The following is a 23541-nucleotide window of genomic DNA, read 5'->3' as shown; positions in this document are numbered from 1 at the left end:
TATTTCCCACTTACTGGGAATGGGATTGCCAGTCGGATATTAATACTACTCACAGTTACTACTAGTCATCACACACTTTCCCCGATAAAACAGGAAGTAAGAACATTACTACCCTAAAAGGATATTTTTCACAATACGTAAGTGTGGGCAAGTTAGAAAATGCAAGATTAAACTATGTAGACACTGCAAGGGGTGTTATTTTTCAAAATGCAATAAAACAATGCATACTTTTGCTTAATAACGAATATTTATAAACCCAGTGTAATTTATATTTAAACATATTAATACATGATTTAAAATAGATGGAATGCACTTATAGACTGGGATCATAACGTATTATTCACATCTATACACCCGACTGTCATTGTAAGACATCCCCCAAAGTTCTAAATATGGTACAGTCCAGATTTCCTGTGCGGAACCCCTGTGATTATCAGGAAGTTTGGGCGGTGGTGAAGCGTCAAAGATCATCAGTGTTTCACTAAGGCAGTCGTCTGTTGGGGTGAAAGGTACGATTTTCTTATTTATAAAATTCTTCCTTTATTCTCAAAATATAGCTAACTAGCACATGGTCTTCAGCCGGCATGCGCGCAGTTGTATGAACATTGCAAAAAACGTCGCAGGCGCATGGCTTCATTCAGTTTGATAGCTAGTCAACCTACTAGATAGTATCAGACGTTGGCTAATAAGGTCCAGAAGGGTACGGAAAATCTGTGAGGTTTAACCACATATATAATCGTATTTGTTTAGTGTTTGACCACGATTAGTGTTGGTCTTGGTTTATTGTAGGTGGAGGTTGCATTTAACATTAATTTTAATTAACGAACTGTCGTTTATGTTCTAGTTAGCAAGCTGGCTAGATAGCTTTAGCCAGTTTGCCACATTACCTAACGTTTGCACATAGCTAACCAAAAGAATAAGGTCAAAGAATATATACAAGCAGCTTAACTAGATTTTTAGATTTTCCTCAGCTTTTTCCCGAGTTCATCTGTCTTTCTGGCGGCTAATAAAAGGTGCTTATGAAGTAATTTAGTATCATGTAGGCCTGCTTGTACTGATAATTTTGTGGTAGCTTGCAGTGTAGCTTAGGATCTACATGTCATCATAGTTAACGCCATTTGGCGGCTGCATCCTTATTGAAACCAGCTATGAACTGGCTATCCTGGGCTGTTGTGCAGTCAGCTGTCAGCAGGTTAGATAGTTAATAATTGTGTCAGTTTTGCAGTGACACCATGTTTTGGGGTGTCACGGTAATTGTCTGGTTATTCATTTTTTCATCGCGGGAGCTGGCTGTTTTGGTCTCGATGTTTTAGCTAATTGGTACAGTTGCTGATCAGATAACTAATATGCGAAAGTTAAATTGCAGCCTAAGTTAGCTACATCAGATACGACCCATTCCGTATGTTGGAGCAATCATACATGAATGCGTAGTTAATTAACCTAGTACTGTAGAATACGTTTTGTCTTGCAGTTTGGAAATAGTCTTAGCTAATAAAATAATTAGTGTTCCTTTAAATGACATATGAGTTTATCAGAGTCAAAGCTATCCCACAAACCGAGTATGGCTCCGTTTTTACACATTACACAGCCAGCTAGCTAACGCGTTTTCTTTGAGTAGATTTCTAACAAGACTGTTTTCTCTTTTCTTTTGATTTCGTAAAGGGAGGAGTTTTGTTGTGTTTCAGCCAGATATCTGGGGTAGCAATAGATTGGAATTTTTTTCCATATTGTATACAAATCTCCATGGGTAGTAGAATACTTACATGTACAATAAGGTTAATTTCTTCTTTACTTTGTTACTGTGCTACTGTTTCTGAGTGAATTGTGTAATTTTTCTATAGAATAATAAATATTATTTAGTCATATTTCAATTACAGATCACAATGAAAGCACTCTATTATAAACAGCAGTAATATCTTTCCAGCAAATCGCAACAATGAGGTTGTGGTGGCAGTAGGCATGTAGAGACCACATAAAGAATAGAAATGAGTGTGGCTGGAACAAAGGCATAATGTCTAGTTGCCTTCAAAGGTTCTTATTCTGAAGTTGCCAAAACACAGCAGATCTTCACCACTGGTGGCTTTGTGCATGGTCACAAAACGGGGGGGGGGAATGTGACATGCTATCTTGCCACAGTGATCAAGCATTGTCAGACTGTCATCCCTGGAAAAAGCACTGTTCTCACATCAGTAATTTTTCCTATACTGAGTGAAAGAAGCAGCTCGAACGACCTATAAAGCGTGCTAAGATTGCCTTTTATAGTGATATGGGTGACACCTCTCTTGGGTATTATTGCCACATTGGATTTGCAGTTGCCAAGGCTAGCCAGTCTTGACTGGTCAAATACTATTTTTATTCATGGCATGATCCACTCAACTTATGCCACTTTCTGCAGCAGCTGTCTTCTTTGAATACTATTGTAAAAAAAAAAGGTGTAAAGCCACAGTACTTGGAATAAAGAAAAACTAGCTACGACACAGCCATATGTCTTGCTATTAGTAAATAATACAGCAGGATTTTGACTGTGTAGTAGCTAGCTTTTCTTGTAGAAATTGTTAGTAAAACACAACATTTATATAGGACTGGCACTGTCTGTAAACTCAGGTCAAATAAAGATGAAAAGACAATGGTGGTGGCTGTTTGAGGAAATAAAGCCAAGGAGGCCTGAAAATGGTGTATTTATAAATCGGCCATATTGGCCCACTTGATCTGTCCTTGGTAGATCTCGCTTATGTTTTCCTGGGATTATTTAAGTACCTGGATATGTTGGTTTAATTTTCAACTAATTTCAAGCTCCAGTTAGATGTGTGTTCAGTAAAGAAGTTATTATTTTTCAGAGAACAGTTTTAGATAGCAGTTAAGGCTGGTGTCTGTGGTAAAGGAAGAGGTTCTAGTGTTTGCTGAGGGTGATACCTCAGTTTCGTGGGGTTTTCTGGGAGGTGGGCATGAGCCAAACACGTAGGCTGTTGTGTCAGCCGATTAAAATAAAAATTGTCACCATACAGAGCCGTAGCTGAGAGACACTAGAAACCCAGAAAAGAATGTGACATTGAATCTCTCTTTTTATGATCACTCATGTTACGTGTTGCATTACCTTGAGTATAACAGATAACATTAATGTTCATGCTCGGGTATAGTTTCTTCAATAAACCTATTTTTCTCTCTCAATCAGGTTAAAAAAACAAGCCATCAAAATGTCAAGCAAAAGGGCTAAGGGAAAGACCACCAAAAAGCGCCCCCAGCGCGCCACCTCAAATGTCTTCGCCATGTTCGACCAGTCTCAGATTCAGGAGTTCAAGGAGGCCTTCAACATGATTGACCAGAATCGGGATGGCTTTGTCGACAAAGAGGACCTACACGACATGCTGGCCTCACTGGGTAAGTCAAGGACTCAAACTGGGGCAAGGGCAGGGAAAAAAATCTCTGCAGGGACAGGAGTTGTACAGGTTTCAAATTCTAATTAGCATCTGCTTTAGAGCCTAGAGGACTTCCAAATAAGGATTTCAGTAATGTCATTAGTACCTGGGCTGGAATGAAACTTGGGAGTCACCAGCCCCTCGGGGGGAATTTTCTTCTGATGCCTTCACATTACTACATGCAAGACTGATTCAGGATTCAGATAAGTTTTTTTCATGCCTCTTTTTTCATGCCCCCTTGTTACCCTGGGTTTTTGAGATTACCAGTTGCATATTATATTCAACTCGCCTTGACAACCTGTGAACTCGCTCCGGGCATTGTGAAATGTAGTTTTAAGTAAAAGCAAATCATTAAGATAGAAGTGAATGTAAGAAAAGTCTTGCTCCCATTAATACCCATGGCAGTTTACTGCGAATGTGGAAAACAGTTGATGAAAGCCTTGTGTCACATTTGAAGCATTCTTTTGTAGGGGCAAGTTTGTGAAAAGCAGCTCAGTGTTGTAAACAGATCTAGGCTGGTCTGGTTTGCAGCTGGAGGCAGCGGGGCTCGGGTGCCTTCCATTTCTTGCTAGGTCATGACTAAGAGTACTCCGCCTTGTGTGCTTTCTGCAGAGGGTACAGTCCAGCCTGCAGACAGGGAAGACTATGTTATGTAAGGTGTTTGCTTCATGCATCTGCTTCATAAAGGCGTGGCACCCATGCAGGGGTGTTATTAACGTTTTCTCTTAAAGATACAGTTCTTTTTATTTTATTATTCTGTTCAATCAGGAAAATAAGTGGGCCACACAGAATTTGTTTAGTTTTCTTTTGATTTATTCATAACTGTACTTATCTGCTACTGTACTGTTACTGATAACATTATGTGCTTTTTTGTAACATGAAGCCTGGTCAAACATTTTTGTGATGTCATAATGTGTTAAACTTAGGATATAAAATGCCTATTATAATTTAGGTATAATAACAGATGTTAGGATACCCAATCAGGATTAATGATTTAACAACACAATTGAAAAATAGGCAAGTATGCATTTTTCATTACGGGCTTCACAAGCTAAAAATGGAATCAGTCCCAAAAGTAACTGGTGACACATTTGGGATCAGTGTGTTCTCCTCAGAAACAAAATAAGCAGGTGAAGAAGTTTGGTAATAATGTTTTCCAATGATGTGTCCAGAACTAAGCGTAGTGCTATGTGGAATTGTGCCAGTCTGTGGACCCCTCCCTCCTTATTTCAGGTGAGGTAGGACAATGCCTACCTGGTTAATATTCATTCCATTCAAGTATTTGGGACAAGTTATTTTAGAGGGGAGTTGGCAGCATTTCTGGTATGAAGAGCATGCACTTGGTAGACACGGAAAGGGAGAGGCAAGATAGCCTGTGTGAAAAAAAAAAAGTCACCTCTAAGATATTAGCACTGTTCTTGCTTTTGCAGTGAGCCAAGGCTGCAGGTTGAGAGGGCTCTTAGACTTTCAAGAGAGGGGAGAAACCTAATTTTGTGATCTGTTCCTTATTTCTGTTGAGCCTGCAGTGATAGTTACTATGTGTCATGCTGTTGATAAGGTAAACTTGCTACATTTTAAGAGACAAGATAATATGAATTATTTTATTTATCATGTTGTAAGTGAATTGTTTGAATTGGTTTTACTGTCTAATATTAACTGGATGATGGTGAACATTTGAAATGGGTGTGTTGAATACCTTTCTCTGGTACAAAAGGAAAAAGACATGAAATTAAAAATGAAGTTCACCTATGTACCCAGTAACAGTAAATATATGTGAAGTGGTAAATACCAGTTTTTTGTCAGTGTGTGTTTACATGAGTCTCTCTATCTGAATGCGGTTCCCAGGGAAGAACCCCACAGATGAATACCTGGAGGCCATGATGACAGAGGCCCCCGGCCCCATCAACTTCACCATGTTCCTCACCATGTTCGGAGAGAAACTCAATGGCACAGATCCGGAGGACGTCATCAGAAATGCCTTCGCTTGCTTTGATGAAGAAGGAACAGGTATGTCCACCAGTCGACCATGTTCTAAATACCTTTATACTGGTAATTGCAATAATGATCTTTGCGCGTTTCACACACAGTCTAAACAAAAATATTGGATATGAGTCCTAAAATCTCCCGTCCCTTTCTTAGAACGACAGTTATTTAATCTTTTTGCTGTAATTAAATTATATGAAATGAAGCATTACATGCAATGTAAAGTCAAAGTAAAAAGCAAGTAAAATGTAAGTTAAAAAGGTAATCTGCTGTAGACAGGCAAATCTTATTTAAGTTGTCTCATTGAAACAGCAAAAAAAAAAAAGTTCTACACAGAAGGAAGGTTAGTTAATATATATTGTATTTATATTACATATTATATTTCTGTTAAATATATATTATATTTGTAGTGTTGTGTCAACTGCTGTCAAGTTGCAGCTGTTGCAGTGGAGCGATCATGTGTCTGCATTTGCACCATCATACCAAATATTTGTCAGACATTTTGAACAAAATTATGAAACTATGAACTGTTGTCATATACCCAGAAGCATGCTAAGTTGTCGTGCTCAGAAGACATCAATCAAGTGCAGATTCACATGAACCACATTGTTCGGTAACAGGCAGTCAGCAATATGCCTGTCAAGATTCTTCATGTGGTAAGGGCTGTAGGAGAGTGCTACCTGACACTGCATGGTTGTTGCTCAGAGGATTGTAGGAGTGAGATTGTTGATGCCTGGGGAGTTGGCCCTTAAGTGTTTTGCTGATCCTTTCTGCAGCCCAGTACTCTTTACAGACAAAACATACGACATGGTTTGGAGATGTGAAACCACAGGTTCAGATGTGAGTTCCAGTATGTCTGTGAAGCCATATCATTCACATTTACCAAATACCAAAATAAACTACCAAATCCTGCTTACTGGCTACAATGTGAGTTGCTGCTGCGATTGCTGTTGACAGTGCTGGGCAGTTATAAATGGGTGCTCCAATGTCCTGCTTTTCTGTTAACCTTGGTCTGATAATGGCAATAAAATGTAATTTCATAAACTAAATAGATGATATTACTACAACAAACTAATTTGTGGCTGGACAGTCTATATTACTTGCTGCGGAACTGTGATCACTGTTAAGAAAAATATTAGAGCAAAATTTTACTTAAACCTGAATATTCCTAATTTACAGTGCTTCTGCTTTTTGCCTTTAGCTATGTGGTTAAATTCTGTTCAGTTGTAGGGAAAATAAATGAGTATCTGGTCCTTGTTCACTTTACAATTGTGTATGAAGTAACAGGTTTACTTAAAACAAAGGTGCTGTGCCTCTTTGAATTGACTTGGCACCAGTAAAGCAAATAATTTTCTGATGTGCCGTGTGTATTGCAATTCAGGGACTCTGTGTAACATGCAGGAATCATTTAACATTCTGCAGGATTCATCCACGAGGACTACCTGAGGGAGCTCCTTACCACCATGGGTGACAGATTCACAGATGAGGAAGTGGACGAGCTCTTCAGAGAGGCTCCCATAGACAAAAAGAGCAACTTCAACTACGTGGAGTTCACACGCATCCTGAAGCACGGAGCCAAGGACAAAGACGATTAGACACCTACTGTAAAAAAAAAACCAACAACAACCATATATGCAAATATCTTTGTTCATATCATACATCCTGTTTGTCTTTTTACCAGGTTAGGACATCTTGTTGTATGCTTTAGCTTAAGCACAGGGCCACTCAAAATAAGGCAGAACAAAACAACTAAAGGTTGTTTCACCATATTTTTAAAACTTCTACATTTCACCTGTGGAAGATTTGCACATCAGTCACAAACTGCAGGTTAAACTGCAATAACAAAGAGGGGTGTGGTTTCTCTGTTATAAAACAAAAATGTTCAAAATGTGGAAGAGAGAGAAATATGACTCTGGAAAAGAAGCCTTTGTTAAACTAATGGCCTGACTTAGCTGGATTTTTACATTTTGTAATAAATTTAAACTTTTGAATTAAAGTTCTTTATCAACTCCTGATTGTTTTTCTCCTCTGTCTTTTTTTTTTAATGGTTGAAGAGTACACACAACAGTAGCACCCGTATGCATAATCTAGACTGCAGACTGACTGAAGCTGTGATCTGTATTTAGCTCTGAAAAGACTGGTATGCTGTCATGTCACAACATGGAGCTTTCACAGGCTTGCCGCATTCTTTTCGGCTCATGTAGGCATGTCGTGACTGGATCTTCAGGAACAGCGGCAGGACTTTTGCAAGGCAAATGGTGGGATCCTTCTAAAAATAAGTAAATAACGACGTGAACGGCAAACATGTATGAAGGGCATACATACAATGATTAACATGATACAAGAGTTTGTCGTAATATGCCATTGTTGAAACGGTAATTAAATGAGCTCAGCGCGCGTGTAACATGTATTGCATGTAACCACCCTAAGACAATGCGTAACTAAAGACCTTAAAATGTAGGTGAAGTGATTAGTAACACAACGCTGATGATGTTAAAAGCGCAGGTTTTATACAGTACGCGGTAACGATTTCCCGTAGTGATCAGTTGCTGAAGTCACACTTGGTCCAAGGCTCAGATCGAAAGAAGCCGAATGCAAGTAGTCTCAGCTGTCAGATCAGAGCTGAGATCATCACTCAGAAATCACTCACACATTTACATCTTCTCACAGGGTAGAGGCTTGGCGTCTCATGTGGTTGTCACAGGACGCTACATGTGCCTCCTTCAACCCACCAAAAGGAAAAAAATGTTAAACGCGAATATAAAAATACCTATAACGAGAACGGTCATGAACGCCGTTTTGTCGAGCGCAAAAAAACATCGCAAAGCAGCCAAGTGTAGTTAGCACGCTAACTACATCAGCAACGAATCAAATACACCCAGTCCTAATCAGGAAATGAAAATATGTTATTTTAAAGTTGTTTATTATGGCATGCTATCCGCCAAATTTTAGTGTGGGACAGCATGCCTGAAGCATACCTCAACTTACAAATCACAGGCAAGTGTACTTACTGAAAAAGTACTCTAACAAATATATCAGTTGTTAAACCCTTGATTTAACCACTAATCTATCTGAGCCACTACTTTTACAGTAAGTATACACTTAATCGGTGTTTAAACCCAGCGGTTAAACCCATACTTCAAAAGCATTACAGGAAATCCAGCCAATAGAAGTACACAGCGTTGAGTGTTCGTTGACTGAAAAATACCGCCTCCTCTTCCTCTCTATACGTCATCGACCTCTGCGTCAGCATGAACTCGGAAGTGGTAATATTTGTCATTGGACTGGTTATGGAATCACACATCAGACCGGCATCGTTCAAGCATGTCGGCATCCAGTGAGCTTCTGAAAAGGTGAGGCGCTTCTGATAATTTTTGCTTTCATTCGTGACGTATTGTGCTGTTTTCTTTTGTACAGGCAGCGTGGCAATATGTACGATTGTAAAATTCCGAAACCAAAGGATACACGTTTTGTTTCACTTCGGTTTATGTGCGTGTTGCTGTCAAGTTAGCGAGCCAGTTGCATATGTAACATTAACTTCCGTTTATCAGGGTAGCTAGCTACACAAGGGCAAAGTCACTCATGTAATTATACAAACTGCGTTGTGCGGACTGCAGTAGTGCAGGCAAGCTGGGTGGCTAGTTAAAAGCTTAGCTCAGTTTAATTGTTTTTTATTATCATAATTAAGAATCTAGTCTTGTATCCATAACTTGTAGTTCAAGTAGTATGGTAGAAAGAAGTGAATGCATATATTTGCGTAAAGTGGTCAGTAATTTTTATCATCACAGTTTGAGCTTCACTAACGTTGTACGTTAACAGAACAGCGTTGATAGACAGATTAAATGTTTGAAACAGGCTTTTAGTCTCCTGAAATTGCTGAAAACCGAGCTGTTTCTGTGATCCACCACAAATTCCTCAAGTCTACCGGATTTTCATGGCAGGAGAACTCACTCACTTGCTTTAAGAGCTATGCGTTAACTTCTGTCTTGTCTCCGTAACAGGCTCTTTATATTCCAATGAGGCTGCCGGTGGAGATATGGCTTTCAGAGTTATGAGGAGGATTCAGAGCCTGGCCCTCACTGGGCAGCGGCTGGGTTCTCTTCACGGGGCTGCATGTCTCTCGCAGCTCAGCACGCAAAGATGTGAGCCGGTGTGCCTTTCGTGCCTCTGGACCGGCTCCAGACGCTGCACAGTGCGCCAGGGCTGCCGCCGACTCCCGTACAGCTGCAGCAGGATGAGCCTGACTACCATAGTCAGGGATCCTCTGAATTTCAGTCCGGGGTCCGTCTGGGTCCACAGGGACGCCACACACACGTTCCAGCTCAGCCTGCTTGACCGGCCCGCCGCGTCGGACGAGCGGGCGTTCGAGGAACGCCTCCGCGGATGCACCGCTTCAAAGCAGGTGCTCCGGCTGCTGCGGTCAGCGGACGCGATGTCTGACACGATGGCGGCCGCGGCGCTCCACCGCGTGGCGGATCTGGAGCAGGCGGTGAGCGGGCTGAAAGACCCGGGGGTTCTAGATAAGGACATCATTAAGGCCGTCTGTTTCCAGCTAGAGCACGACTCCACGAGGCTGACGGATGCAGGGCTGGTGTCGGCTCTGCTGGCCTGCACGCGGCTGTACGTGGACCCCTGGAGCACGCTGATGGTGCGGCTGGTCTCTGAGAGCCAGGAGCGGCTGGACAGGGGGCACATGACCTTGGGGAACCTGTGTATCCTGGCAGAGGCACTCCTTGCCCTAGAAGGCCCTGGCTGCGGTATGCTGCAACAGGTGATGGAGCAGGTTCAGGCATGTGAGCCCAGGGAGTGGAGTCTGCAGGAGCTGACCCGCGTATATGGCATGCTGCAGGCTGGGGTCGGGGAGGACGGACGATACCAGGACCTCTTGAACTCCATGAACACCCACGCCGTCTCCGTCACCTCCCGTCTGGATCCGACCTCTGTCAGCAGCGTGCTGAATGCCCTGGTGATCCTGAACCAGACCCAGGCTATGCCACTGGTTATCAGCCTTAGCAAGCAGGCAGTCAGGCATGTGCCCCACTTCTCGGATGACGAACTGACGCTCGTACTGGGGGCGCTCATGCACTTTGGTCACAGTGACCAATACTTCGTCGAGGCAATGGAAAGGCACGTCCCCAAGGTGGCTTTCACTACACACCCAGAAACTGTCACCAAGGTGATGCAGTACCTAGGCCGGCGGAACATTCTTTCTCCGCCTGTTTTCGATGCGGTGGCCGAGAGCTTTGTCTATAGGGCTGACGACTACAGCACCAGCCAGATTGCCAGGCAGATCATGCCTTTTGGGAAACTGGGATACTTGCCGCCTAATGCTGGGGAAGTGTTCCGCAAGGTGGAGATCATCTTGCACACCCGTTTCTCCCAGTTTCAGCCCCGCACGCTGCTCAACCTGCTCCACTCCTGCACCCTCGTCGAGAGGTTCCCTGTTAATTTTGTGGCCAAAGTCTTCAGTCCGTATTTCCTCCAGCAGCTTCAAGGTAAGATGATCTTGCATCATTTCCTGTATGAAGAACCCTTTCTTGGATTGTGTGATCGAAATGCCATATTTGTTGAGAATATAAATGTTTCACAACTCTTTTGGGCTTTGTTTCAGCAAAAGGCACAGGCATTGACAAGATCATACTGGCACAATTAACACAACTTTACATGACTGTGAAGCTCGAGTGTCCCTTTTATGAGGTAAGTCTCCAAGATTTTTATTTCCCGAAGACCTCTTTAAATTCAAAAGTTCAGTGGGATTTTCAGGGCTCGTTGCTATTCCTCCTCTGAATTAGAATTTTTTTTTTTTTAAAACTACATTTAACGCAATCTCAGTTAAACAGCAGTAATGTTTCTTTTCAGGGCCCCAGCCTCCTTCCCAAGTACCGTGTAAAATCCTTCCTCGGACCTGGACGATCCCTAGAGACCCCAGTAGATGAACACCTCTACAACTTTGTGAAAACAGGCCTGGTTGACCTTCTAGGGGCCCGTGCATACTTTGCGTCCCGTGTCCTAACTCCATACTGCTACACTCTGGGTAAAAACACCAACTGGGGCCGCACGTGTGGATGGTCATTAAATCACAAATAGCTGAGGGTAATGCGGTTAGAAAATCACTGCTGTCTCTGTGAAAGCTGACCCTTCTACAAAATCCTGATCATCCGTCATATTAATGCATTTTGCATTGTCATGGATTGCATTGTCTAGAAAATACATTTGTGTGGAGAATTTTGCATTGCTGCTACCACAATTGTGAAAGCTCTGAATGAACATACAGTACCTTCTGCAGCTAGACCAGTCATTAATGATTCAACGTACAAGTTGGATGAGCTAGATGTTTATTGGTTGTAGTGTGATTGACAGCTGTATTGTTGTCTGGATGTTTTTCTTACAGATGTGGAAATAAAGCTTGATGAAGAGGGATATGTATTGCCTGCCAGCCATGTTGATGATGTCTACAGGAGGTAAAGTTCAATCGAGAGACAGATTCAGTGTACCCAGTCAATGAACCCATTTCTTTGCAATGATCATTTAGACTATCTTAGAACATTCATCAAATGGGCAATATAAAAAACTGACAATGCAAACATAAATTCATGGCTGTCATGAGTAACGGAAACTGCACTGAAGTGGACTTAATGCGATTTGCAGGATAGCTCTGTGCATTGATGGTCCAAAGAGATTCTCTGTGAACACAAGACAGCTGCTGGGCAAAGAGTCAATCAAGCAGAGGCACCTCCGGTTGCTGGGTTACGAAGTTGTGCAGGTAAGTGCTGAATGCTGCAGCGTTAGTCCCATCAGCTGGCAGGTGCTTTAGCCGCTGGATACTGGGCATTCCTTCTGCTGGTAGCGAAACACTGGCTCTCATTCTAAGTATTCGTAGTATTTAGTCTGGTGGTTGGTTGGTCGGTCTCTGGGGGGCGAAACCATTAATTCTGCCGTTTTAATCTCTGTACTAAGAAAGTTGTCATTTGTTCTGCAGATTCCATTTTATGAGTTTGAGAAGCTGCAGAGTCAAGCAGAGACGGTGGAATACTTGCACAAGAAGATCTTCCCACACAGTTACAGGCTCAGCTGGTGACTACCCACAATGGAGAGCTGTAACAGTGTGCTCAGTAAAACAGCAAAGCCCCCTTTGAGCAACATTTGCTTTGAACAGCGGCTTGGCTTGCACTTAGACTTGTATTTGTCATATTTGCAGTCTTAAGTGTATATATAATTTTAACATATAATAACATTCGGAGGCTGGTGTCTCAATTTGGATATTTTTACTTGAGATTCAGTCTTCCAGTGCAGTTCACAGAATGCAATAGCAGCTTTACAGAATAAGTATCTATTTTGCTGTTTGCACAACTGTAAGTTATTGCATATTTGAGTTAATGAAATGACAGGATACACCCTCTTATGGCATCTTTATGATAGGTCATTACAAATATCTGAACTATTATAAAGTGCTTTGGGTACATGTCTTCGATACATAGTCTTTGAGTATGATTCTGGAAAATGAGTACATTAAAGGAGTATGATATCTAAAATCATAAGTATCAACGTGCTTTCTTTACATTTTAATTAAATTCAAACGGGCTAAACATCTCACTGAATTAAATCAACCAGTTAAAGAAATTATCTGTAGCTTCATCATCTAGCTCAAGAGGTTTGTTCTGTTCAAGTTCAACAGAACAGCAGTAACAAAATAAGTTACAAAACCACATGGTTGCACGGTAGTAGCAATCAAAGTGTGAACTGAGACTACTCTGATATGCTGCCATACAGTTTCAGATGGATTGACATGATTGAATTTACAGGCAAAATTTCTAAATGGATTATATAAATGCTATATTACATAGAAAAGTGTTTTTGGAGTGCTGCTTTTTGATTTTTGTCTTGCTTCTCATGTAGCAGGAATCTGAGGCAGGCCAAACTCATCCACAAGAACACCGTCCTGAAAAACAAAATAATGTGTAAATGTAAAAAAAAAAATATATATGCAACTTGGTCCTGAGAGAGTTTACACACAAAATTTCTTATTCAGAAGTACTTTAATTATTCAACTTGCTCTCATTCTGAATTTAAAAACAGGAGTACCTGGATTTGGGTGGGTCCCAACTCCTTATTCAGATATGTGATATGATTTTTGATATTGGGGGAGTGTCTAATGATCACTATATATATGATAACCATATTTTGCCCATTCGCATATGCATATGAATTCAAAAAATATGAGCAGCCCACTCATTTTTTGAGTGTTTACTCTTTGGGCAGAAGTATGTCTCCAATAAGTCTGCAGATGCAGAAAGGAATATTCTACCAATGTGTAAAAAATAATTATGTAGAAACTGCAAACAGTGTAACCCAGTCCTTCAGCCAGCACAGGGAGTGCCATAAGGTGTCTGCATTTTTTCAGTTCACTTGCAAGGATCAACAGCACCACCTCTTGTTGTACTCTTATAATTAAAAATAATTATTTATATTATTTTCACACAGAAGGTAGAGAAAATAATGGAAACACCAACTCACATATGAATATTTGTTAACTAATAAGGAGCTTGGCCACCCTTTGCCTTCAGAACAACTTCAGCCGTATTGGAATGCTGCTATACAAGTTTTAAATTGTTTCTAGTGGGGCCATTCTTCAAGACAGAAAGCCTCCAGTTCTTTGAGAAATGGAGGGTGTGGAAATATTTTTATAAAGGTTCAATGACGTTTAGATATTGTGATTGGAGAGACCATAGAGAGTGTTTTACATCAACCTGGTGTTTTTGAAACCACTGTTGAATCCATTCATCAGCGGTTTCATAAGGGGGCAGGGAATACAAGAACATCATAAGGAAACGTTTATACTACAGGGTGCCTGGTCGCCTAAAATGACTTTATATTCCTTGGATGTCATTCTACCTAGCAGAGTAATAATCGTGTGATTCTCACAAGATGGCTGCCCATACCAAATCAGATCCACTACCATGTTTAACAGCTTCAACAGTTTCTTTAGCTTTAGCTAAATGTAAACCTGTCCAGATGTTTAAAAAAGAGCAAAAGATGACTCACTTAACCATATTAGTTTCATCCACTATTCAGAAGTCCAGGTATTTGCTCGTTGTACTTGGTTGTGCACTGTTACACGTTGCTCTTGGTTACAAGCTATTTATAAATGGTAGCCCTACCATAAATATCAGCTTTGTGCAGCTGACAACATACACTTTTTGTTGATGCTGTGTCACAGAGGTATGCATTTAGTTCTGTGGTAATTTTTGAGGCAAACGTTTTGTGTTTTTTTTTTTTTAGCAACTATCTATCCATGTAGGTGAGCTTGTGACCACTTTTCCTCCCTCCCGATAGTTTTTCCTTGCTTAGTATATGCCGGCCGATATCTTTCAAAATCTGTCAGATCTCTCATGTTGCTTTAGAAACTCACGCTGCTGTAAAATCTGTTTTGTAGCAGAAATATATTGGTAATTAGTGCTGACATTAATATGAAATGGGTACTTTCTTTTTTTAATTGTGATTGAGTTCATGCAAAACTCTTTCATTTGGTGTTTCCTTTATTTTGTCTGCCCCCTGTGTGTGTGTGTGTGTGTGTGTGTGATTATATTCCCAACCTATTTGTTTCTGAGCATACAATGCTATTAATAAGTAATTTGTCACTGTATGTATACTGTATACTTTAATCCATTAAAAATTACATTTAATTACAAACACCCCTCAGCAAAATACAAAAATAGGCTATGACGACAGATAACACAGTGGTCACAGGTAAATTAATATAAATACTGGCAGGTACGGTCTGTACCTTGTTTGTCTTGCTTTCGCCAGGGAGTCCTTCTGGAATGGCAGGTGCAGAAGAAGCCTCATCCAGGTAGGAGCTGTCATCGTCCAACAGCAGCTCATCTCCAAGGGCATCCAGCTCTGAGTCCGCAGCCACAGGACAAACAAACAGTCAGAGCCAGGATAATTTCACACACGTTCTGAGACAGGGACATAATCACACACACACAGCATCACAGCTATGACCACATAAACTGTGACATTGTACTCACCAGCTTCCAAGTCGTCCTCATCGATGTCAGGAGTTCCATAGCTGCGGCTCAGGGCCTCCTGTACCTCATTGGCATCCTCCATCATGTCCTCCAGCTGATCTTGCAAGTCCTGGGGCAGTCAGACAACACACAGCTCAAGTCTCCTCATCATCACTATAACTCAATTCATTATCCCCCGTCCCCCAAAAACAGACAATTACACACATAAGGAAGGCAAACATCTTAGCAGCATCAAGCTTGAAGCACACCATCCCTCCAGATACATGAGGGTTAATGCATTTGCAAGTGATGACATAATTTGGATGTTGTTAAGAAAAAAAATTACCTCAATCTGATCTATTTTCACATTTTTGTAGGCCTTTTTCATTTCCTTGGCTCCAATTTTCATAGCTTCAACCTGAAAACAAATACACCACACACATTAGGGAGGGATACCTACAGCTAAATACCAAAGATAAGTGAAGAAAGCACCATTTGATGGTTCCCCACATGACCACAACAGCAAATCAACAAATTCATCTGTATATCAGCAGGAAATGAGAGAAATTTGAGAAATTTGCTCTCAAAACTGTCTTTTATGCTTGCGTTAAAAAGACACGAAAATAACTTCATAGATACGTTTGTTACACAATACAACACAGGGCAGTCCTTACTGTTGTCTTTGTGTCCTTCAGCGTCTGGATTGTGTAGTTTGCTTGTTCCATGTTAAAAGACTGCTGTGCAAGGTTATCTCTCTGGCCCTCATACCTGCAAACCAAAACATATACACAGTTGGATAACCACTTTATGCTAAATTTGTATACTCATGTACAAATAGTGTATCGCTGTTCACAGATATGTTTTCTCTAATGTTATTTATGTTACTTATGGGTCACTGCATGCCAAGTGGATGATGTTAGCAGCCTTTCTGTCTCCAATAATATTAGGCGGTTTGGACACACTGAGCACAGAAATCAGTCATGTATTTTCCCAGAAAAAAGACCCAGAAAAAAAAATCAACCAAGCAAAATACACACTAGAAAAATTCCCCTTGGCTCAAGTTGAATTCCACAATCATGTGAAGCAAACTGTAATGACCTGCGCTTTCCAGAAAGACAAACTTCTATTCGAGAGGCAGTAAGGCAATTTGACATGTAGGGGTGCAATGAATAATCGATGCAGTCGACTAAAACCAATGACCAAATTAGCTGCCAATGAATTTAATTGTCGATTAGTTGGTGACGTCATCGCGTGTGTTTTTCGTGCTGACTCGGAATGCTCAGACATGTAGCCTAAGCTACGTTGCTTTACTGGAGTGAACAGAGATGGCAACACCTTCACGGCCAAAGACCTTCAAAGAAATTCTCTGCTTAAATGTTGCAGAGTTGTCATGGCGACGTTTACGGCTGGAGATAGTGTTGCTGCCGAGTGCACAAGTTTAGAGAACACCGGAGAATTTGATACTTTCTAAATCGCGAAAGATTTCTACAACTCCTGTCTATGCGTGTGTGCCCAATGTGGGTTGCATTCGAATTAATTCGAACGAGTTATGGGTTTGTTGGATCTCGTAATGCTACCATGGATGGCCTTCTTCAAAGGAAGCAGACTTGTACTCCCCAGCAAACAACTGCCCTCACTGAATTAGTCCTAGTAACCATTCATTAAAAGAAGTATTTTTGAATGAAGTTCTCATCTTTATTGACTTTACTGTTAGTTACCATATGCCTAAAACAACATCAAGCTAAATTTAAAAGCCAGTAGATAAATAAGAGCCACTGAGTAACTGCGATTAATAATCCAAATAGTCGATTATTTGTTTCAATAATCAATACATTATTTGAATATCAAAAAAGTCGTTAGTTGCAGCCCTATTGAGATGTATAAAAAACATACAAAAAACTCTTCTGGAACTGGAAAATTCATGGTCTGCATATTACCTAGTTAGGACAAAATAACTAAAATGTTGATTCATCCATCCATACTGAACCAAGCTGTACTAATTTTCATAGATACCTGGAGTTGCAGTTGTATTCATTCAAAGCTAACGGTAGATACATCATTACAAAAGAGCTGAAAATTAGAATTAGTGATCTACTTTATACACTGCCCATGGATCTTCCTTAGCTACTTCACATTAATTAATAGAACTGCTAGTCCAGACATCTTCGGCTTCTAAATCTATATATAAATGGCTCATTTTCAGGACTTCAATATACATGACCTGATCATCTCTGTTAAGTGGATATGTCTGATACAGAGAGGCAGAAAAAATTTGACTTAGCCTTAAATTCAACTATAAAAAATGATTTATTCTATAAAGCGGCCTGTTGAGTGTGTTCGTTGTGTTTGGCATACCTCGGAGGCAAACTGATAACTGTACAAATTACTTACATTCTCTTTTGCTTCAGCACCCTCATTGCCTTCTGTTTAACCATGTTCTGGTGAACAAGAAAGTCAACATCAGCATCTTTACTGACATGAAGAACTTGGCCCTTATTATCACATGCACTTTGCTGATAAAACAACCAACCAACCAACCAATTATGAATTGATGAATTAATAATTCATATGAATAATGTCTGTGCAAGCACTCAGTGGGTAAGGAAATAGAGGCATGTATGTGTTGCTTTAAATGAAGTACTGCCTAGATTTAAAATATGTGTGACATAAGTTTAAGATGCCAGTTAGGAAAAAAAACACAAGGTTGTAGGTTGTGGCTTTCTGTTTTAATGGCTGTCACCTCACAGCCAGACACTTACTTTTGAAGGGCCTTCTCTCATCTTTTTCATCTGATCCTTGTATTTCATCAGTTCTGCATCCAGTCTGGCAATCTTTTTATCAATAGATTCCGCCCTTGAGTCAACCTTGGAAGATGAACAGAGGGAGAAGGAAAGTCAGAGCAGCCCAACGCTGTTGCCTGCGTTCACCCACCCTCCCTCTTGCCTGCGTTCACCCACCCACCCTCTCCAGCTCATCCAGAATGCAGCTGCCCGACTGATCTTCAACCTCCCCAAATTCTCCCATGTTACTCCCCTGCTGAAATCCCTCCACTGGCTTCCTGTCGCTGCCAGGATCAGATTCAAGACCCTGACCCTCGCCTTCTCTGCAGTCAACAGGACAGACCCTGCCTACCTCCAAGAACTCATCCAGCCCTACACACCAGCCCGACCCCTGCGCTCAGCAGCAACTGGACGCCTTGCTCCCTGCATGGTCAAGGCAGGAGGTGCTCGTTCTGCCAGACATCGGCGTTTCGCCTACATCGCTCCCCAGTGGTGGAACGAACTCCCGGTCTCGCTACGGACAGCTTCTTCACCCCAGTCCTTCAGATCGGGCCTGAAGACGCACCTCTTCAGACTCTACCTGGACTGACCCAGCACACAATTGCTGCCCCCCCCCCCCCCCCCCCCCCCCCCCCCCCGCCCATCAGTGCTGTCGTAAATTGCTGTGCTTTTTAAATTGTGCTTTTAAATTTCTCTTGTTGCCGCCTTTACCCTGACGCTCATTGTGCCGTTTGAAGTTGTTGAAGTTTGCCGTTTGAAAGTGTATCGTATTAGTTGCCCTTTAGGCTGTAATTGTACAAATCTGATAGTACTGCGTCCTCAAACAGACCTTGCTCTCAGCTGAGAACTGTCTCATTGTGGAACTGTACACATCCTGTCCCCGTACTGTTGCTGTACCTACTGTATGCACTTTTGTAAGTCGCTTTGGATAAAAGCGTCTGCTAAATAAATAAATGTAAATGTAAATGTTCACCATGGACGGAATAAAACAGAGGGAGTACGTCTGAAGCGTAATAGGATCAAGCAGAATTTCCTTTATCTCAAAAACGTTTACAAAACTCAGTTCTGTGCTTCTGTGTCTACCTATGTTTCAATTAAATGCTCCGTAGATACGTATATTCCCATTCTTTTACTGTGACTGGTAGTGTATCCAGAACTCAGAAGCACTATGAAACTTAACGTCAAGTAAGGAGAAGCAGACGAGTAGTACTATTTGGACGCTCGGCAACAGCTAGCTAACTCTAAAAATGAACCAACTCCCTGCCTTAGGGAGGCAGCTGACAAATAAAACCAGTTCCTCGCCATATTACTCCGTTATGACAGAAATTCTCTGCACCATGCTTCACACATCACCGCTCGCAGAGAGATGTGACGTGATAGCTAACACTGGCTAGCTAATAAGTCTAAAAATATCCCTGTTGGCAGGGTGTCGTAACTTACAGAGAACAAAAAATCCTGACAGCGAGCTAATTAGTTAGTCTAGCTACTGATATATCTTTGTCTTCAGGCTACCTTACCACAAAGGGAACAAAACAGCTATTCAAATAACACCGTAGTCATGATCAAATCTGCTCACATGACATGCATTGCTATGCATCTAGCTAATCCAAGCTACTGCAGTTCGTCTGTCGTAAAATGTAGCTAGCTAACTAACTTAGCTAACTAGACCACCCACAGAAAAGAATAAAACAACAACCTGTCCAGTCAGTCTTAAGTCACCGTCACACTGGACTTTTCCGTACAAATACCTAGTCTGACCCGTATATTTTGATACTTTATAGTTTGCTTAGCTAAACAATGTTTCAAAGCGATTCCTTCGACACTTACATTGCCTATGCAGTCCGTGAGGTTTGGTGGTGGCGCTTTAGGTTTACCCCGACCAAAAATGCGATTCATTCTGTCTCTACACACTGAAAATCACAAAAGTATCGATTAATTTTATTCCTCTGTGGTAAGTAACGATGGATAAATAACTTTTTCTGGCTCAAAGGCCCACTAGGTTAGCAGCTGTACCCAGCTAGCTGTGAAAGCACCCGGAACAACAAGAATGACGTCAAGAATGATACTATTGGTACATTATTTGATCACGTGGTTTAAATGGCAACTAGTCAAAACCTGAGCCGTCTTTTCCGAGTGAGGCCAGTCTGACATGAAGCGTGCGCTACAGTTTTGATCACTTTTTATTACAGCTTGATAGGGCAACCAAATCATAAGTATGGTTTTGTCACTTTCGTGGTCACATCATAAAACCCATGTCCGCTGATCACCTCCCAGCCTGACAAAACAGCCCTGATGTTGTACTATCCATGGACGTTAGTACATGGAAGTTCCAAATCGGCTGAAGCAACGTATTTTCTAACAATGAGCTATGCAGGTACATCCTGAGTCACCAGCTGTATTGTCCGCCACACCCCACTCTTTCAATGGAACTTACTGAACTTCATTCTCTGTGCGGAATATTAACATTTTCATTGCCAAGACACATCATATGAAATTCAAGACAAACAAATCAACAAGTAAAACACTAAAACGTAAGTGAATAAGTAGATAGTTGAATGTAATGAAACGTGCCTGTGCATGTGCACGTGTGTGTGTGTGTGTGTGTGTGTGAGAGAGAGAGATTGAGAGAGAGATTGGGTGGATGTTGGGGGAGGGGGCTTGCATTCAAACTATTCATAAGATTCAGGTGAAATTCACTGAAAGATGTTTCTTGCTACAGGCCAGTTGGGATATATTCAAGAAGTGTCCCACTAGAATGTGAGTTTTCAAAAGCTAGATATTATGTATATTATATATTATGTACCCACCTGTATAAATGAAATGTATGGACATTCCAAGACCAGAGAAGAACACTCATGTAGCATGTATACCATATATGAATTATAGTACAGGACAGAAACTGTATGCCAAAACTGTATTTGACTGAAGCTTTCCTGAACATGTTGGGATGTTGTAATTTGTAGGACAGTATTTGGAAGTTGTTCAAATAATTCAACAATTCAATTAATTCAACCATTATAAAGTGCTGTTGGTCCTTGATATGTTGGTCCAACATGGCAGAAAGTAATACTGAAAAAGTAATAGCAGTAGCACATCTTTCTCCTGAAGGGGGAGTAATATTTCTTTGTGTTTTAGCTGTGAATGTGCCACTGTCTGTAAGCGTGCTTCACAAAATACATACATATGTTATGTGAATATACATATCAGTATTGATGTTAATTTAAGAAGAAAATTTGAGCTGAATAAATATTTAAATGTGTAGACATAATATTTGTAATGTGAAGAAAGCATGCAAGTAATTTAAGCCATCCATGCACATGAAAGAAAATACTAAGCATGAATCTAACATGTATGTTCATGCATGGTTTATGTTCACACAGAGTATAACAGTTCAGGCACACATATTTATTTCATCTTCAGTCTGTTAAGATCATATTGCATGTTATAAGCTTTCAATTCAATGACAAATTTGTATTTGTATATGTTAAAAAAATTAATGAAGATACTGTGTTTGACATTATTCTACATCTGTGCATAGTATTATGCACAGCTTTCCCCCAATTTTGCTTATTTCCACTTCACAAGTGCCTTCACAAGTACTTTTAAGTGCATTTACCACATACTGCAAGTGACCTTGTACAATTTCCTTCTGCACTTAATTGTTGCTATGGTTACAAAAACTCTTCAAGAAGACCCTCAAATTGATTACTCAAATACAAGTATAAATGCGTCTAAAAATGCACACCCATGCAAAACTCCACATATGGACATGCTTACTCACACACCACACACATAATGAAACACTTTATTGCAGAAAAACAAGCCAATGTTTAATGTTGTTATCGCAATATACACTCAATGACCACTCCGGGACCCCCCTTTGTCCCCAGAACAGCCTGAATTCTTCATGGCATGGATTCAACAAGGTGCTGGCAACATTCCTTAGAGATTCTGCTCCATGCTGACATGATAGCTTCACGCAGTTGCTGCAGATTTGTCGGCTGCACATTCATGCTGTGAATGTCCCGTTCCTCCACATCCAAAGCGTGCTCTATTGGATTAAGATCTGGTGACTGTGGAGGCAATTGGAGTACACTGAACTCATTGTCATGTTTCTGGAACCAGTTGAGATGATGTGTGCTTTGTGGCATGGCGTGTTATCCTGCTGGAAGTAGCCATTAGAAGATGTGTAGACCATGATCATAAAGGGATGCACATGGTCAGCAACAATACCCAGGTAGGCTGTGGCATTTAAATGATGCTCAATTGGTATTAAGGTGCCTAATGTGCCCTAAGAAAATGTTCCCCACACCATTACACCATCACCTCCGGCCTGAACCATTGACACAAGGCAGGATGGATCCATGGATTCATGTTGTTTACGCCAAATTCTGACCCTAGCATCTGCACGTCACAGCAGAAATCGAGATTTGTCGATTTCGGCAATGTTTTTCCAATCGTCTACCGTCCAGTTTTGGTGAGCCTGTGCCCACTGTAGCCTCAGTTTCCTGTTCTTAGCTGACAGGAGTGGTACCCGAAGGGGTCTTCTGCTGCCGTAGCCCATCCACCTCAATGTTCGATGTGTTGTATGTTCAGAAATGCTTTTCTGCAAAGCACTGTTGTAACGTGTGGTTATTTGGGTCACTGTCGCCTTCCTATCAGCTTGGATCAGTCTGGCCATTCTCCTCTGACCTCTGTCATTAACAAGGTGTTTTCGCTAACAGAACTGCCGCTCGCTGGATGTTTTTTGTTTTTCACACCATTCTCTATACACTCTAGAGACTGTTATGCGTGAAAATCCCAGGAGATCAGCAGTTTCTGAGATACTCAAACCACCCCGTCTGGCACCAACAATCATCTCACGGTCAGACTCAGTTGAATCAGATTTCCTACCCATTCTGATGTTTGGTATAACAGCAACTGAACCTCTTGACTATTTCTTTGTGATTTTATGCATTGAGTTGCTGCCAGATGATTGGCTGATTTGATATTTGCATCAATGAGCAGGTGTACAGGTGTACCTAATAAAGTGGTCACTGAATGTATACCCTGATTTGTGGTTGGTTATATATTTCAAATATAATTTGAATCAGTATAATTGTTGTTACAGCAAATCATTCAATTTGCAAAACATTAGCGCATGAAATGCATGCTTATACATTTATAATGCCATTTTTCAACTAAGACAATCATAGAAAAGCCTAGAAAAAAGCTAATGCACTATGGGTAACGACTCTTGGTAATTGTAAATTGCATTTCTTAGGTTGTTGTACATCAGCGTTAGTCCATTTAAGGGTATTTATTAGAAAAAGGTACAGCATAAAATGAGTGGGAAGCAGGTCTCCTGGGATC

The 23541-nt window shown here is 41.0% G+C and overlaps 3 protein-coding genes across 3 annotated transcripts; 2 read left to right on the top strand and 1 right to left on the bottom strand.

Moving 5' to 3' along the window:
• The first annotated feature begins 415 nt into the window (after positions 1-415).
• myl12.1 (myosin, light chain 12, genome duplicate 1) lies at positions 416-7414 on the top strand. The gene is made up of 4 exons (XM_036520952.1): positions 416-509; positions 3173-3378; positions 5262-5423; positions 6822-7414. The coding sequence occupies exons 2-4, from the start codon at positions 3195-3197 to the stop codon at positions 6992-6994; spliced, it is 519 nt and encodes a 172-aa protein (XP_036376845.1). The 5' UTR covers positions 416-509; positions 3173-3194; the 3' UTR covers positions 6995-7414.
• Positions 7415-8683: 1269 nt separating this feature from the next.
• Positions 8684-12832, top strand: fastkd3 (FAST kinase domains 3). The gene is made up of 7 exons (XM_036521816.1): positions 8684-8752; positions 9401-10894; positions 11011-11096; positions 11259-11433; positions 11791-11860; positions 12048-12162; positions 12379-12832. The coding sequence occupies exons 2-7, from the start codon at positions 9436-9438 to the stop codon at positions 12475-12477; spliced, it is 2004 nt and encodes a 667-aa protein (XP_036377709.1). The 5' UTR covers positions 8684-8752; positions 9401-9435; the 3' UTR covers positions 12478-12832.
• Positions 12833-12955: 123 nt separating this feature from the next.
• On the bottom strand, positions 12956-20233 carry chmp5b (charged multivesicular body protein 5b). Its single transcript, XM_036521817.1, has 8 exons — positions 20017-20233; positions 18169-18273; positions 17801-17847; positions 16084-16177; positions 15756-15827; positions 15431-15539; positions 15184-15299; positions 12956-13338 (listed from the first exon to the last, which is right to left on the bottom strand). Exons 1-8 carry the CDS (start codon positions 20083-20085, stop codon positions 13288-13290), a joined length of 663 nt encoding a protein of 220 aa, XP_036377710.1. The 5' UTR covers positions 20086-20233; the 3' UTR covers positions 12956-13287.
• Between the last annotated feature and the right edge of the window lie 3308 nt (positions 20234-23541).

The sequence above is a fragment of the Megalops cyprinoides genome, chromosome 2 (assembly GCF_013368585.1).
Source record: "Megalops cyprinoides isolate fMegCyp1 chromosome 2, fMegCyp1.pri, whole genome shotgun sequence".
Lineage (NCBI taxonomy): Eukaryota > Metazoa > Chordata > Actinopteri > Elopiformes > Megalopidae > Megalops > Megalops cyprinoides.
This window is presented reverse-complemented; position numbering and strand designations above follow the sequence as displayed.

Coding starts and splice junctions, on each gene's coding strand:
- myl12.1 (XM_036520952.1), top strand. CDS start 3,195: ATGTCAAGCAAAAGGGCTAAGGGAAAGACCACCAAAAAGCGCCCCCAG. Junction 3,379..5,261: donor CGACATGCTGGCCTCACTGG/GTAAGTCAAGGA, acceptor TGCGGTTCCCAG/GGAAGAACCCCACAGATGAA. Junction 5,424..6,821: donor CTTTGATGAAGAAGGAACAG/GTATGTCCACCA, acceptor AACATTCTGCAG/GATTCATCCACGAGGACTAC.
- fastkd3 (XM_036521816.1), top strand. CDS start 9,436: ATGGCTTTCAGAGTTATGAGGAGGATTCAGAGCCTGGCCCTCACTGGG. Junction 10,895..11,010: donor TTTCCTCCAGCAGCTTCAAG/GTAAGATGATCT, acceptor GCTTTGTTTCAG/CAAAAGGCACAGGCATTGAC. Junction 11,097..11,258: donor TCGAGTGTCCCTTTTATGAG/GTAAGTCTCCAA, acceptor GTTTCTTTTCAG/GGCCCCAGCCTCCTTCCCAA.
- chmp5b (XM_036521817.1), bottom strand. CDS start 20,085: ATGAATCGCATTTTTGGTCGGGGTAAACCTAAAGCGCCACCACCAAAC. Junction 15,540..15,755: donor TGAAAATAGATCAGATTGAG/GTAATTTTTTTT, acceptor TGACTGCCCCAG/GACTTGCAAGATCAGCTGGA. Junction 15,300..15,430: donor TGAGGACGACTTGGAAGCTG/GTGAGTACAATG, acceptor CTGCGGACTCAG/AGCTGGATGCCCTTGGAGAT.